Genomic DNA, 17,383 nt, shown 5'->3' with positions numbered 1-17,383 from the left:
TTGGGTCGTGACAGTTGTGCACCTGTGATTCACTTCACCTGTCTTCGCAGGGAATTCCCTCAAGCTGTCCTTTAACTTCCACGAAGCCTCAAAACTATTTGGGTTCAGGCCATCAGTAAACGAAGTCGTAGCCTAATCTTCCGGTATAGTGGGCAGCATCATTCTTTCCTATTGGAATCTTTCTACAAAGCTTTGGAGTAACTCCCCTTCGCGCTGCTTTATTTTTAAGATGTCCTCCTTGTGGGTTTCAATCTTCCAGGCTCCACTATGATCCTTTACGAAAATATCTGCAAGCATTACAAAAGAGTCAATAGAATTTCCAGGTAAAAGTGTATAACCACTTAAACCTCCCTTTGTGAGCGATGGCTAAATTTTTTGAGCATGATGGATTCGATCTCATCTGGCAGCAAATTGTTCTCGTTGATGCCAGTTATATAGGCTGCCACGTGCTCCTGCATATCTGTGGTCCCATTATACTTTGAAACGTATTGAATTTTAGACTTTTTTCGGGATCCGTGATGGGGCCGCACTTGGTTAAATGGCAACTTGGCATACTTTTTGGTGTCATCTCCCTTAACAATCAGTGAGGGCCCCATTATCTAATCCATCCGGGAATATATTTCCTGTACAAAGCTGAGAAGCTCTGCTCTGTACGAATTTGCTTGTACTTGTATCATTCCGGACCCGCTCATTCCGATCCCCGTACTTCCATGGAGCCCTCTTATACTAATGTTGGTTATGACGTTCACTAGAATTCTGGATGTTCTATGATTATGTGGCACAGACATCCAGGGATGAGCATTGTTAGTGAAGGTGGCTGTGTTGTTCTCCATACGTAGCATGAACTTATTTTGTGCAGTTATCATACCTTCCATGGCCTTCGCCTGCTTTTCTTACGGTACATGCTGGTTACTTTGGAATGAGGTCGTCGACCCCTTCATGGAACATACCGATCTCTTTCGTATTCATCGTTGTTGTCACTCACATTGTCTAGAGTTCGGTCAGCATATGGATATCTGACCTGAGCTGCGTTAGCCTAAGAGGCCTAGTCATCCTCTCGCTCTTGCTCACATTCACGTTCATGCTCCTCAGTATGCTCCGTACCCCGCAAGCCCAAAGATGCCACTGGAGTCGACAGATCTGGAGGTGGAAGGACGTTGCGTTAATCACCAACGAGCGGACTGTCGTGTTGAGTCCCAGAAATGGAAGTAGTTTCTTAATGGATAAACTTTGGTGGTTTAACAAAGAAATTAAAGCAACAGGTCGAAACAATATCACTGTTGCCTATCCCCATAGACGGCGCCAAACTGTTTACCGCTAAATTTGTTAACTTAGGATGACAATTAAATTTGTTTAAAAGGGGTTAAAGACAAGTAAATCGTGATCGATCAAACCCATTTTCTTGTTGTTAAACTGAAAGTATAAGTGAAGACAAGAACACAAATAGATTCAAGTAACGAGACAAGAACTAGAAGTAAAAGAGAGTGTTTGTGATATTTCATGTGAGCTCAAGTGTTTTGTTACAAGAGAATGAGGATCCTTTTCCTCTCTCGGAAGGAATACTTGTGGATCCCAAGCTAAGACTTTTCAATGTGAAAGTACAATACAATAGTGCAAAAAGACTAATCGACAATGCAAAAGTCCCATCAAACAGTGTTCTGGGACTGGCCCTAGGCTCGAAGTTGATTGACGTCGGATAGGGAGTTGTTGAGAGTGCGTTCCAGCTAGACAGGGAGTTATGACCGAGGGGAAAAGATCCTCTGGAATTGGCACCACTGGTCGTCTGGCCACGAACAGTTCGTGCCACACTGAGACAGCACCGGTCCAACACGCACCCGGAATGACGATCCAAAGACTTCCCCGGGCCATGACCTGTAATATCATCACAAGCCTGGACTTGATCGAACCAGATCCTCCTGCTAGGTCCAAATTTCATTCAACACAACAACCTTTAGATGATCGCAATACCCTATCAACAGGGTGTCTAGGTGATTTACAATACCCTAAAACAACCTTTGTCACCATATATTTATTTATACCTAAGACATGATTTTCAAAAGGTCAAGCAATTACATAGATTCTAACACGAAGATATTATACACATGAAGCAAGGTATTCTCTCTACACTGCAAAAAATAGGGTAACTTACGAAGGTTTTTTTTTTTTTAGGGAGGGTATTAACACCTCCACCAATTGCATCAATTTATAGAGGACAGAATTTTAGAATAACTATTACATATTTTCTTGAGAATTAAGGGTGTTTGAACCGGAAAAAACAACGCAAACCCTAGTTCCCATGCAAAACCCTAATTTTTAAACCTTAGCCGCCGGCAATATGGCCATCGTGGCCACTGGTCAGTCATCTCTAGTGGCTGGCCAGACCTCTACATCTACTCTTACACCTACTATAACCACGAAAGACTCCCATAATGAACCCACAATACCTAAGATAGATTATAGACATATACTTCAACCACAAAACCCTAATCCCATGCAAAACGTTACGTCAAAAATCCCTATTAAAAAGGTGAAATATCGCAATGGTGTTCATGTATTGCGATGGACTGAGAAGGAGGTGGATCTGATGGAGCAGTTGGAAGATTTGAAGCATGCAGTCGTTGGAAAAGTTTCAGATGGATGGCCATCATTGGAGGAACTAAGAACTATCATTCCTACCTAATGTGGGCTGAAAGGGAAGTGTACAATTGGATTGTTTCGTGATAGACATGTGCTTATTAGACTTTCGACAAAGGAGGACTTTGTTAATCTTTGTTCAAAAGGTGTGTATTACTCACAATCTAGAGATGGCTATTCGTACCAAATGAGACCTTTGATATATGATTCTAAGTTTAAAGTTGATCAAGAAACATCAAAGGTTATATCTTGGATCTCTTTTCCATACTTGCTGCCTACTTTCTTTGTTAAGGAAGCATTATTTTCACTTGCTTCTACTGTTGGTATACCTCTTCATGTGGATGTTGCCACTATTAATCTGTCACACCCCGACTTTACTAGGGTGTGATGGGCACCCGGCCCCGTATCCGAAGCCGAGCGAACCCGCTGACTCTTATCACATATCGACCCCCTTAGACTTTTACATTAATAAGAATGAAAAACGTAGTAAAATCTTCAGATTTGTTTTTTTTTTTTGCACTTAATTCAAAGAAAATATGTCTGTATACGAAACATATAACATAATACTTATGACACGTCGGCTGGTGGAGCCGCTGGCCGACTGACTCTCTATACCCGCAACTCTGTCTGCAAAGCCTCTAACTTCGAACAACGTGTCATAGTACATATACTCTGACTCGGCAGCACTCCCGGACAAGTGGAGCCTACCAACTCCGCTGGAACATCTTCTATAATATCTTCAGACCATCTGGGTGTACCTGCGCGGCATGAAACGCAGCCCCCGAAGACGAGGGGTCAGTACGAATAATTGTACTGAGTATGCAAGGCATGAACAGTAACATAGTGAGAGGTGTAGAGCATGTCATGTGAAAGGGAATATCCTGTACATGTGAGACATATCATGTGCAAAGCTGTAGCCTGTGCATATAGAACATATCATCTGTAAGACTGTAACCAGTACATATGGAACTTGTCATGTGTAAAGCTGTAACTTGTACATGTGAGTGCCTCTGAAGGCGGATATCATGCATGCTCATCTGGTCATGTCATGTCATATCATATCATGTCATAGCGCCGAACAACGTCGGCTCGCCCACATAGCGCCGAAATACGTCGGCTCGCCCATATATCTCGCGTCCGGGCATCCCGCGTCCGGGATGATAACGCCAGCGAGTGGCAATGCAACATATGTCCCTTCCCATTTCCCCCATGTATCCCTTCCCCCCACCCCATGTACATGTACATTTTTCATATACATATGTTATATAAGCATGCAGGAGAGCCCAAGAAAATCATGTATCTATCGGAGTGACGTAAGGTCGGTAACCTCCGATTATATTATGGAATAGCTATGGGCGCTTGTCTCACCTTGAAGGAACGATTAATATAAGGCGAGACTATCAAGAAAGAGTAACATCACGGGAAACATAAAACAGAATCATAACATGTCGTTTCTTATTCTTTGGAACCCTAAAAAAATAGTCATTATCCAAGAGACAGCTTAACATTTCGTTTCGTCATATTCGTGGAAAAAGCATATCCTTGACATATTCGTCATAGACACTTTTCTCATGTTTGGCATCATCCCTGCCATCATAAATCATATTCGTCGTTCTAGTCACAAAAGCTTTCAAAATCATAAAACTTGGTTTTTGAGGAAAATAATTATTTTGGGAAAATATTTGTAAACTTTTAAAAAGGAAATCAGACCTTAAAACCATTATTTCTAACTTTTAAAAATGAGAACGTTGTGGAAGCATTTATAACATCTCGCGTATGAATCATGCCATAGAAAGAAAGGGCGTAGCCTTAACATACAATAAAACACACCGCGCCTTACTAGCTACGCTTATTCATCCAAGCTTGGTTCCGCTAGTCTACATTCAAGAAAGTTGATGCAACCATTAGATTCATCGACATATACTTGTCGTAACCTTTCAAGTTCCTACATTTATGGTCGCATCGGAATTTCAAAGTATCTCCCCTATACACATACCACCCCCGAGAATCTAACTCGGCCAAATTTTTAATCAACGACAACCCGAGAATTTAACCCGGCCAAACCAACAACAATACCAACAATTATTCTAACAACACTTCAATGACCAATTCAATTCAATTCACATAATCTTCCAACAACTTAATTAACATACTACTTTATCCGAAACCCACAACTTCAACCGCAATCATGCATTTCATTATCATTCATATACATTAACTTCAACAACACCCTTCATTCTACATCACATAGTCCATAATGGCCACAACTAAAATGTCGACTAACATCAATTTACCATAACTTACCAAAGCGCCTACTACTCGGCCGCAACCACTTCTTAACATATTTTCATGCATTTCCTTCCATCTCTACACATTCCAACACAACACAAGACTAAGTAAAATTAATTCATTCCTTCTATGCAACACAACACACACGACCAACTCATACAACACGACACACACAACACACGGCCAAACATGGCATGCACACTTCCATAAATTTTCATTCATTTCTTGACGTAACAACAACAACCAACATGCTACATACATGATTAACCACTACATACACCACACGGTTTCTACCATGTACACGGGTTCCATGCTTATCATCCATTTTCCATACTACAACATATACAAACCATCCACAACAACAATTAAAATTCCACATAAAATCAATTCATCATACCTTACCATTTCATTACACCATTCGGCCAAGCCTCCAATATATATATTTTTATGTACTTCATTCATTTCTTCATGCTACAATATATACCATCCTCCGCAACACATAAGAGAAGGGATTTAAGCCTTACCTTTTCCACTTGTTCTTCAACCTTCCACTTGGCTTGGGATTACGAATTGCATACAATTGAGCGATTTTCTTGTTCCAACGAGTACTTCACTTTGCTAGGGACCTTCCAATTAGTAGGAAAATAATTTTTGAAATTTTTTTCTCAAGGTTCTCCTTTTCTTCAAGCTTGGCCGAACCTAGCTCCTCTTTCTCTTTTTTTTTTTTTTTTCTTTCTTTCTTCATGACTCAAAAGAAATGTCTTATTTTGTTCCACCACTCACTTATATATATATATACTTAAGCCCTCTAAATAAAAATATGAACACATGTCCTCCTCCTCATCTTTCTAGAATTTTCTTCTCTTTTCCCTTGAATTTTTCAAAAAAAATAAAGATGAATACTTGAGTCTTGCCATGCAAGCTTTGGTCCATATATTTTGTAATTTACACTTAGCCCCCTTTTCTTCATTTCTCTAGAATTCTCCTTCCTTTTCTTGAAATTTAATAAAGAAGACCAATTCCTTCTTATGCAAACTTTGACCTTTCAAAGATTTTCTTGGACTTTGTGAAATTACCATTTTGCCCCTTGCCTTCCGCATTATTCCCATAATGCCACTTTGCAAATTTTCCTTTTTACCCTTAACCCTTTTTCAACATTTCCATACACCAATGTTCATAAATAATATTCCTAATAACTCATACATTAAAATTATTTTAGAACATAGTCTTGTCCTTAATTTCTCACCATTGTCTCACAACATCCGAACGTACGAAATACGGGCTATAACATCCTCCCCCCCTTTAGAACATTCGTCCTCGAATGTTCAACTGATCTTATAAAGTCTTGTAGTACTTCGGGGGGTCCCGTTTTATAGCTGTTCTTTCCTTTATGCCCGTTTCTTATTGTCCGCCTTATCTTGTCGTAATGAAACCATTGGGCCTTTCATGAGTTCTCTCTTTTGTTTGTTTTTTTTTTTGTGTCATGGGTTCCCTTTTCTGGTACTTGAAATTATGGTGATCCCTTTCTAATATGATCTCCTTCCCTTTTAGGGGCTCCTTATATCAACAGTCCTTCTATAAACCTCTCATCTTCCTTCTAACTCCGTGCCTGACATCTCGGAAACTTTTTATCCTAAGTTTTCTTTTACCTTCCATCTATGTCATCCTTCTGTCCACATTTTCATTCACTACTCGTCCTTTCACTCCCTTAGTTCGCTTGTTCGTAGTTCTTCCTTAACTGCGCATTTGTGCTGTAGCTGTGTGTCCATATCTCTCAAGCGTTCTGCTACTCTTGTTCTTAGCACAAAATCCTTACTATTTTTACTCTCCCTATCCTTGTTCGTCGAACCTTTAACTATATTCATATAGCTACACACTCCCTCTTTTATATATTTTCCACCTTAGCATTGTCGCAAGCCCGAGCATTCTTTCTCTTACTTCACATTCCCCTATTCTAGTTACTATTCCTTTAGTCCTGCTTATCAGAATCGGTCCTTGGACTTCACATATTCCTCTTTTGTTCCATATTGCCGCACCTTATCCCTTTTATGTACCTATCATTGAATTTCGGCCCAAGTAGTCTCGTGCTCGGTTGCTGGGATTCACATGTCCACCGATACGATCATATATGGGATATCCTACACCTTTATATATATATATAATCACCGTCAACTTGCCCACAAAATACATCCAGACGCTGTTCAAGCCTATCCTAATTCTAGGGCTGTGACACACTTTCTGTCTCTTTTCCGAACTAATCCACCTCGTCTTACGCGTCCTCTTAAGGTCTCCATCCATCCATATATTCTAGTTTTCCTTAGGTTACTCTTAACTGCTCATTTGTCCCTTGTATCTCAATTTGTAGAGCTTTTGGTTCACTTCCCAGGGGGTCACCCATCCTGAAATCGCTCCCACCTGGGCACGCTTAACCCCGAAACTTTGATGGAATTCGGTGCCTTAATGCCACTATTATCGCGTCCACTTTCTCGTATGACCTTTATTACCCGATCTGAAGCCAGTCGAAACCTTACAACTTCCGAAACATTTTCATAATACGTCCTTTCTTTGACAATTACCGTTTTACCCTTTTCCATTCCCGATGTTCACTTTTCGCCTGGGTGTATGACTATTTCCTGTCTGGCTCCCAGCTTCACGTAACAGAACAAATATATCCATCCAGTCTTACCTCTTTTGACTTCCATATCATCTCTCGCCTTTTTCCATCGATACTGGGCGCCTGCGGAAATCAACGATGAGTATAAGGAATTTTATTTCCTATGACTTGGCTCTATCGCACGATCTAATGAAAGAAAGAAGGTCAACCATCCCTAGATGCCCCGCAGCCTCCTGTTTATAAATGTGGCCGGCTTCACACCCATAAACAGGACTCTACCGGACACGACTTTGCAGACAACCCTTGGACCGACCCGCTCTGATACCACTTTGTCACACCCCGACTTTACTAGGGTGTGATGGGCACCCGACCCCGTATGGAGCCGAGCGAACCCGCTAACTCTTATTACATATCAAAACTCTTCAAAAATTTTACATTAACAAGAATAAAAAACGTAGTAAATCTTTTTTCCATAATAAAAGAAAATAAGACTCGATGAAACATATAACATAATAACATGATCACGTCGGCTAGAGCCGCCTCATGACTCTCTATACCCAAAGTCTCAAAGTCTCTAATCCAACAAATCATAGCATACAATACTCGACTCGGCAAAGACTCCAAAACAAGTGGAGCCTACCAACTTTGCCGGAACATCTTCTATAATATCTTCAAACCATCCGGGTGTACTCGCGCGCATGAAACGCGCCCCCGAAGAGAGGGTCGGTACGAATAATTGTACCGAGTATGCAAGGCATGAAAAATAGTACAGGTGTAGAGCATATAAGTATGAAAGAGAATATATCCGTACATGTGAGACATATCATGTGATGAGATATGAACATATCATACGTAAAACAAGTTTGGCCGGATACATATGGAACTTGTCATGTTTTAGTAAAAAAAATATTTCTTTTCATAGACATAGAAAATAGAACTTATGTCATGTCATGTCATGTCATATCATATCGTATCATATCATATCATGTCATATCATATCATATCATATCATATCATATCATATCGAACATATCATGTCGGCTCGCCCACATAGCGCCGAAATACGTCGGCTCGCCCATATATCCCGCGTCCGGGCATCCCGCGTCCGGGATGATAACGCCAGCTGACCAGGTGGCAATGCAACATGTGTCCCTTCCCATTTCCCCCATGTATCCCTTCCCCCCACCCCATGTACATGTACATTTTTCATATACATATGTTATATAAGCATGCAGGAGAGCCCAAGAAAATCATGTATCTATCGGAGTGACGTAAGGTCGGTAACCTCCGATTATATTATGGAATAACTATGGGCGCTTGCCTCACCTTGAAGGAACTATTAATATAAGGCGAGACTATCAAGGAAAGAGTAACATCACGGAAACATAAAACAGATCATAACATGTCGTTTCTTATTCTTTGGAACCTTTTTTTAAAAAATAGTCATTATCCAAGAGACAATTCAAGAAATCGCTAACATTTCGTTTCGTCATATTCGTGGAAAAAGCATATCCTTGACATATTCGTCATAGACACTTTTCTCATGTTTGGCATCATCCCTGCCATCATAAATCATATTCGTCGTTCTAGTCATAAAAGCTTTCAAAATCATAAAACTTGGTTTTTGAAGAAAATAATCATTTTGGGAAAATATTTGTAAACTTTTAAAAAGGAAATCAACCTTAAAACCATTATTTCTAACTTTGAAAATGAGAACGTTGTGGAAGCATTTATAACATCTCGCGTATGAATCATGCCATAGAAAGAAAGGGCGTAACCTTACATACACACCAACGCAATCCTTACTAGCTACGCTTATTCATCCAAGCTTGGTTCCGCTAGTCTACATTCAAGAAAGTTGATGCAACCATTAGATTCATCGACATATACTTGTCGTAACCTTTCAAGTTCCTACATTTATGGTCTGCCGGAATTTCGGCAGCATCTCCCCTATACACATACCACCCCCGAGAATCTAACTCGGCCAAATTTTTAATCAACGACAGTCCGGGAATTTAACCCGGCCAAACCAACAACAATACCAACAATTATTCTAACAACACTTCAATGACCAATTCAATTCAATTCACATAATCTTCCAACAACTTAATTAACATACTACTTCATCCGAAACTCACAACTTCAACCACAATCATGTATTTCATTATCATTCATATACATTAACTTCAACAACACCCTTCATTCTACATCACATAGTCCATAATGACCACAACTAAAATGTCAAATAACATCAATTTACCATAACTTACCAAAGCACCTACTACTCGGCCGCAACCACTTCTTAACATATTTTCATGCATTTCCTTCCATCTCTACACATTCCAACACAACACAAGACTAAGTAAAATTAATTCATTCCTCCTATGCAACACAACACACACGACCAACTCATACAACACGACACACACAACACACGGCCAAACTTGGCATGCACACTTCCATAAATTTTCATTCATTTCTTGACGTAACAACAACAACCAACATGCTACATACATGATTAACCACTACATACACCACACGGTTTCTACCATGTACACGGGTTCCATGCTTATCATCCATTTTCCATACTACAACATATACAAACCATCCACAACAACAATTAAAATTCCACATAAAATCAATTCATCATACCTTACCATTTCATTACACCATTCGGCCAAGCCTCCAATATATATATTTTTATGTACTTCATTCATTTCTTCATGCTACAATATATACCATCATCCGCAACACATAAGAGAAAGGATTTAAGCCTTACCTTTTCCACTTGTTCTTCAACCTTCCACTTGACTTAGGATTATGAATTGCATACAATTGAGCGATTTTCTTGTTCCAACGAGTACTTCACTTTGCTAGGGACCTTCCAATTAGTAGGAAAATAATTTTTGAAATTTTTTTCTCAAGGTTCTCCTTTTCTTCAAGCTTGGCCGAACCTAGCTCCTCTTTCTCTTCTCTTTTTTTTTTTTCTTTCTTTCTTCATGACTCAAAAGAAATGTCTTATTTTGTTCCACCACTCACTTATATATATACTTAAGCCCTCTAAATAAAAATATGAACACATGTCCTCCTCCTCATCTTTCTAGAATTTTCTTCTCTTTTCCCTTGAATTTTTCAAAAAAAATAAAGATGAATACTTGAGTCTTGCCATGCAAGCTTTGGTCCATATATTTTGTAATTTACACTTAGCCCCCCCTTTTTCTTCATTTCTCTAGAATTCTCCTTCCTTTTCTTGAAATTTAATAAAGAAGACCAATTCCTTCTTATGCAAACTTTGACCTTTCAAAGATTTTCTTGGACTTTGTGAAATTACCATTTTGCCCCTTGCCTTCCGCATTATTCCCATAATGCCACTTTGCAAATTTTCCTTTTTACCCTTAACCCTTTTTCAACATTTCCACGACACCAATGTTCATAAATAATATTCCTAATAACTCATACATTAAAATTATTTTAGAACATAGTCTTGTCCTTAATTTCTCACCATTGTCTCACAACATCCGAACGTACGAAATACGGGCTATAACATAATCGTACAAGACCAAGTTGTGAAAGATTTAAAGTGCTTATGGACTTACTGGCAGATCTACCTGATTATGTTAATATGGAAATTGAAGATGAGGATTCTAAGGTTCGAGTTGAAAAAGTAAAGATACAATATGATTATCTTCCAAAATATTGTAAAGAATGTAAGTTACAAGGGCATAATGAGGTTGAATGCAGGAGAATTCATCCTGAACTAGCAGTGTTTGATGAGGAAAAGGAGAAGTTTGATGAGCATGTAGTGAATGAGCCTGAGAAAGCGAAAAATGATTCAGCAGACAAAGGTAAGGCTATTGTGATTGATGATGTGAAACAGGATGAGGTAGCAAAAGGCAAATCAATTATGATTGATGAAAAACGTAAGGATGCACAACCTTAAAGGAACCATTTTTATCAGAATAGGAGGAGATTTAATGCTAGGAGATTAGCTAGTGGGAAATTACTTGGAGATCCTTGGAATTGGAATGTTGTTAAAGATAATAGGGATTTCTCAAGTGCCAAGCAGAATAGCTCAGATTCAAAGGTGTTACAGGTCAGCGCAATTGAGACTAAGAATACAAATATGATAGTCCAAAACAAGTTTGAGGTGCCACTAGATCAGAATAATGGTAATGATAATGATGTAGAGTTGGTGAATAACAATGCAGATGAATATCAGGAGCAGGAGTTGATTATCTCTAAAGATCAAAGAAGACATAGTGTTTAGAATCAAGATTTGTTGTTAGTGAAGGATGATTCAGAGAAGAAATCAAATGTTAAAGTGCAGACTAATTTGGAGGACTCACAATATCAAATGGTATCAACTGATAATGGTAATGTTGTAGAGGTGGGGCTTATCAGTGTTGAAGGGCCTGAAGATATAGTCAACTCTTTTCAGGAGTTGGTTCAGGGGCAAGACTTGCAAAATAATTCAGAGAAAATGAATGGTAAAGGGAATGATACTGATGTTCTGGAGGCTCGACGAAATGATTACCGATACTTTGAAAGTGATGGATGATCATGATGGTACAACTCGGTGAATTAAATGAGATAGAGCAAGTTGAGGGTCTTCGGATAAAGAAGAGGATGTTGTCATTGGATCAGAGTTGATCCCTGATAACAAGATTATAGATAGCACAAAAGAGTGCTTAGCTAATCTCTCTATAGCTTCTAACAATACTGAGAAGGATAGCAAAGTGGAATTTATTTTGGAGAAGGAACACTCATTTATTATCAGCAAATGTTAGCATGAATAATGATAATAGTGGTGATATGAGCTTAAAGGTTGATGCAGATAGTCAAAGGGTGCCAGATAAGATATCTAATGTGGATAATGTAGACAATACTAGTAGTGACTTGCAGTTGGTTGGTTGTTATCCTGAGAGAGGATCAGATGCAGAAGAAAGGAATTTAGCTTTGGCTATTATTCCTGACGTCAAGGATGCTCAGCCTCTGAATGTTGATAGAAGGCTTTCCCCTAATAAAGCTTTGCATGATGTTGTTTCACATAATCTGCATGATGAGAAAGAAAACTTGACTTTGGTCAATAATAGGAAAGAAGATCTTTGAGGGTGTCGCTATTGATATGAATCTTCAACGAGATGTGCATAGAAGCGATTATCTCCAAAAACACAAGGCAAAGGGTCAAGAAAAGGAAGAAAGAAAAGTTCTTCTGATGTTCCACAAACAGTGAGGTACTCAACAAGGAATAACTCTAAAAAATCTGTTAAATGACTGTTAAATCTTTATTTTGGAACATAAGATCAGTGAATTCTCAACAAGCATTTCATAGAGTCCAAATGTTAAATAAGCATCATAAGTTCTTTTTGGTGCCTCTGAGGGAACCTTTTCAGCATCAGAGACAGATTCAGAAATATAGAAGGAGACTTGGAATGCCTTATGCTAATTTCAACTGTAATGGTAAAATTTGGTTTTTTGTTCAAGATAATGTATATGTTGAGGTTCTTTTGGATACTGAACAATCCATTACTGTTAAGCTGAAGTTTCAAGAATTGAATAGAGACATGGTGGTTACAATGGTTTATGCTAAATGTTCAGAAGTGGAGAGATTGCAGTTATGGGATAGTTTATACTTCTTGGCTAGTAACATGACATCTCCTTGGTTGATTAGTGGAGATTTCAATGTTATAATGAATGAAGAAGAAAAAATAGGAGGCTTGCCAGTATTTCCACAAGAATATGAAGATTTTGCTTTTTGTCTGAATTCTTGTGAGTTGCATGAGATGCCTTTTAAAGGGAGTCCTTTCACTTGGTGGAATGGCAGGGCTACTAATGACTGCATTTTCAAGAGGTTGGATACGATTGAGCATAATGATTCATTCCAGAATTGGTTTGGACATCTTGAAGTGGAGCATTTGTTAAGAACTGGTTCTGATCATGCACCATTACTTTTATCATGTGGAGATCAAGTGGAGAATTTTATCAAACCATTTATATTTCTTAAATCTTTTCTTGACTTTATTAAGCAAAGAATGGGAAGCAGACTTATCTGATAATGTATTTCTTTCTTTTAAGCTCAAACTGAAGAAACTGAAAGTTGCTTTAAGTAAATGGAGTAAGGTTACTTTTAATGATATTTTTAAGCAACTAGTTATCAGAGAAGATATAGTTAAGATTAAAGAGCAGTTGTTTGAGGAGAATCCTTCTGAAGAAAATAGAATGGTGATGCAAAAGGCTCAAGCTGAACTTAAACTGTATCTTCACTATGAGGAAGAATTCTGGAGGCAAAAAGTCGATGGATCGTTTCTCGAAGGTGATAAAATACAAGATTTTTCCATAGTCTGGTAAAAAGAAGAAGGAAGAGAATCCAGATCAAAAGGATTCAAGTCGATGGAATTTAGTTCGAGGATGCTGATAGAGTTGTTGTTGAAGCTGTTAACTTTTATCATAAGCAATTTACTCATGAGGAGGTTAGTGAAGATTCTCCAACTCTTAATCATACTCCTGAATTGATAAGAGAGGAGGATAATATGTCACTTCCTGAACAACCTACTATGGAGAAAGTACAGAAGGCTGTGTTTGAATTAAATGGAGATAGTGCTTGTGGCCCTGATGGTTTTTTTGGGATCTTTTATCAGAAGTGGTGGGAGGTGATCAAGGCTGATGTATTTAGTGTTGTGAAAGCTTTCTTTGATGGCCAGACCCTTCCCAAATCAATCACTCACACTAATCTAGTATTGCTGCCAAAGAAGAATGTTGTTGAGCCTTTCTCTGATATGAGACCTATAAGTCTTAGGAACTTTATTAATAAGGTCATATCTAGAGTAGCTCATGATAGATTGGACAGATTACTTACAAGGGTGATATCTCCAAATCAATCAGGTTTTGTCAAGGGCAGGAATATTATTGAGAATGTATTGTTGACATAAGAAATTGTAACTGACATAAGGAAGAGAGGAAAACCAGCAAATGTTGTGATTAAGTTGGACATGACAAAAGCATATGACAAGGTTTCATGGTTATATCTCTGTAAGGTGATGAAGAAGATGGGATTTTCTGGAAATTTCATTGATCTTATATGGAGACTATTGGCAAATAATTGGTATTCTGTGCTTTTAAATGGTCATGCACATGGTTTCTTTCACTCTACAAAGGGTGTCAAGCAGGGTGATCCACTCTCTCCTGCTCTTTTCATCATAGATGCAGAAGTTCTTTCAAGAGCTTTAAACTATTTGTTTGATCAGCCTGGTTTTGTTGGTTATGGGATGCCAAAGTGGAGTGCTGAGCTGAATCATTTTGCATAGGCAGACGATACAATCATCTTTTCATCTGCAGACAACTACTCTTTGCAGATGATCATGGATACTCTTTAAGAATACGAGAAGATATCTGGACAGCTGATAAACAAGAGGAAAAGTTCATTTTTCATGTTCAGCAAAGTTTCTAATGAATTGAGTCAACAGGTTGAAGCAGTAACAGGATTTGTGAGAGGGAAATTTCTTTTTACAAATCTTGGATGTCCAATTACTCATGCCAGGAAAAGGAAAGTTGACTATAATGAGTTATTGAAGAAAGTCAAAGACAAGTTGCAAACTTGGAAAGGAAAGTTACTGTCTTATGGTGGAAAAGCAGTTTTGATCACAAGTGTTCTACAAAGTATTCCAATTCATGTTCTATCTGCTATAAGGCCTCCTAAATGTGTTATAAAAGAACTACACAAGATCTTTGCAAAGTTCTTTTGGAATAATAAGGAGGAAGGAAGAAGCAGACACTGGTCATCTTGGCTTAACATGTGCTTTCCTAAACATGAAGGAGGATTGGGATTTAGGTCTATTTATGACATGTCCAAAGCCTTATGTGCTAAACTTTGGTGGAAGTTTAGAACCTTTAGTTCACTTTAGGCTAATTTCATGTGGAACAAATACTGTAAGAAGCAGATTCCTCAGGTGGTTCAATGGAAAGGAGGGTCACAAGTGTGGAAGATGATGTTGGAAGCAAGGGATAGTATTTAGCAAGAAATTTGGTAGGCGCCAAAGATTGGAAGTTCAAACATCTGGTTTGATAATTGGACTAAGTTAGTTGCTCTCAGCTATATGGTTCCCCAGAACGAGTATATCAATGATCGTGTTGAAGATGTTTTTGAGCTTATTTCAAATGGAAGATGGGATATTAACAGGCTCATGCAACTGTTTCCTGAAGATATAGTGCAGCATATAACACAGGAAATTGGTATTAAATATGCATTAAATGAATGGGACAGACCTTGGTAGATGATGACAAGTACAAGAAGGTTTACAGTAAGTAGTGCATGGGAGCTATTGAGACAAAAAGCTAATGTAACAGTGCTATATCAGAATATGTGGATTAAAGGTGTGCCTTTTAAAATTTCATTCTTTTTGTGGAGATTGTGGAAGTTTAAAGTGCCAATTGATGAAGTGGTGGCAAGTATTGGCATTCCTATAGTTTCAAAGTGTTGTTGCAGCTATACTGCTTAGAATGAGACTATAAACCATTTGTTTCTATGTGGAGATTTTTCTACCAAGGTATGAAGAGTCTTTAATGCAGGTGCTGGATTGAGCATGAATTGTATTTAGGTGAAACATGCTATTAGAAGTTGGTGGGAAGCAAAATGCCATTACAAAATGAAGATGATATACAAAGCAGTTCCTGCTTTCATTGTGTGGCAAATATGAAAGTGGGGAAACAATAAGTTACATGATCGCAATATGAATCTGAATAGAGTGATATATGATATAAATCTGAACATTCACATGTTATGTAAAGTTCGTTTCCTGAAATTTTGAATATTCCATCTAGATGGCATCAGATTGTTCAGTTTTTGAAGGTTATAAGCCAACAGTTATCTGCAGAGATATTAAATGGATGAGACCTGCATCTGGATTCTACAATTGTAATACTGATGGAGCTGCTAAAGGAAATCCAGGACCAAGTTTTATTGCATTTTGTATCAGGAATGAAGATGGTGATTTGGTGTATGAAGCTGCTAAAACTCTGATTGATGGTTCAAATATAGTTGCTGAGGCTGAGGCTATTAGAATGGGATTGATGTACTGTGTGGATAAGCAGCTCTTTCCACTGATTATAGAGACTGATTCCATGACCATGAAGATCAATGCTGAATGGAAGATCCCTTGGAGCATTTCAATGTTGGTGGATGATATCAAAAGGCTGATGAAAGATCAAAAAGTGACTATGGTGCATATACACAGAGAAGGAAATGGACTTGCAGACTTTTTAACTAACTTGGTTCTTGATTTTGCAGGCACAGTTCAGTTTCATAATTTTCAGGAGCTACCAAGTCAAGCCAAGAAGATTCTAAATTTGGAAAAGATCGGAATTCCTAACTTGAGAGTAAAAACCATACAAGACAAAGCAACAGATTGAAGTCCATGATACCAGAAGTAAAAGCCATTGCTAAGTACGAAATTTCGACGGAATATGAATATGAGCTATTGCAGCATCTGTATTAAGGTGGTATTAGTGTGCTTGTCATGCTCATTCCTTAATATAAATGTTGTGATGTTCATGATCTATGTAGTAGACTGTACTGGTTATGGATCAAGCAAGATAGTGGCCTGGTTTTCATGCAGAAGGTGATATACACAACAATATACAGCTTCTTTCAAGCTTGCCTGAAGAATGATTCATATGACTTGATACATTCCACCTGTGAGACTTTGAAAGTGTGATAGATGTTATCAAGTCAAAGCTCTTGGATTCTAGTTGGTGATAATGTGTTAATGTCTACTTCTGCTGGCCATATTACACTAGATTTTCTTTGTTTTCTGTTATTTTCTTTATTTGGATCAATCTTGTTAGATTGAT

The 17,383-nt window shown here is 38.3% G+C and overlaps 1 protein-coding gene across 1 annotated transcript; it reads left to right on the top strand.

The window, feature by feature from the left end:
- Nucleotides 1–12,807: 12,807 nt before the first annotated feature.
- On the top strand, nucleotides 12,808–14,466 carry LOC132057846 (uncharacterized). Its single transcript, XM_059450438.1, has 3 exons — nucleotides 12,808–13,506; nucleotides 13,613–13,850; nucleotides 13,970–14,466. The coding sequence occupies exons 1-3, from the start codon at nucleotides 12,808–12,810 to the stop codon at nucleotides 14,464–14,466; spliced, it is 1,434 nt and encodes a 477-aa protein (XP_059306421.1).
- The last annotated feature ends 2,917 nt before the right edge of the window (nucleotides 14,467–17,383 follow it).

Source organism: Lycium ferocissimum, chromosome 5 (assembly GCF_029784015.1).
Source record: "Lycium ferocissimum isolate CSIRO_LF1 chromosome 5, AGI_CSIRO_Lferr_CH_V1, whole genome shotgun sequence".
NCBI classification, from domain to species: domain Eukaryota; kingdom Viridiplantae; phylum Streptophyta; class Magnoliopsida; order Solanales; family Solanaceae; genus Lycium; species Lycium ferocissimum.
The sequence above is the reverse complement of the archived record's forward strand: the minus strand, read 5'-3'. Positions and strand labels throughout refer to the sequence as shown.

Coding starts and splice junctions, on each gene's coding strand:
- LOC132057846 (XM_059450438.1), top strand. CDS start 12,808: ATGACTGTTAAATCTTTATTTTGGAACATAAGATCAGTGAATTCTCAA. Junction 13,507..13,612: donor TTTTATCATGTGGAGATCAA/GTGGAGAATTTT, acceptor CTTTCTTTTAAG/CTCAAACTGAAGAAACTGAA. Junction 13,851..13,969: donor CGATGGATCGTTTCTCGAAG/GTGATAAAATAC, acceptor TTGTTGTTGAAG/CTGTTAACTTTTATCATAAG.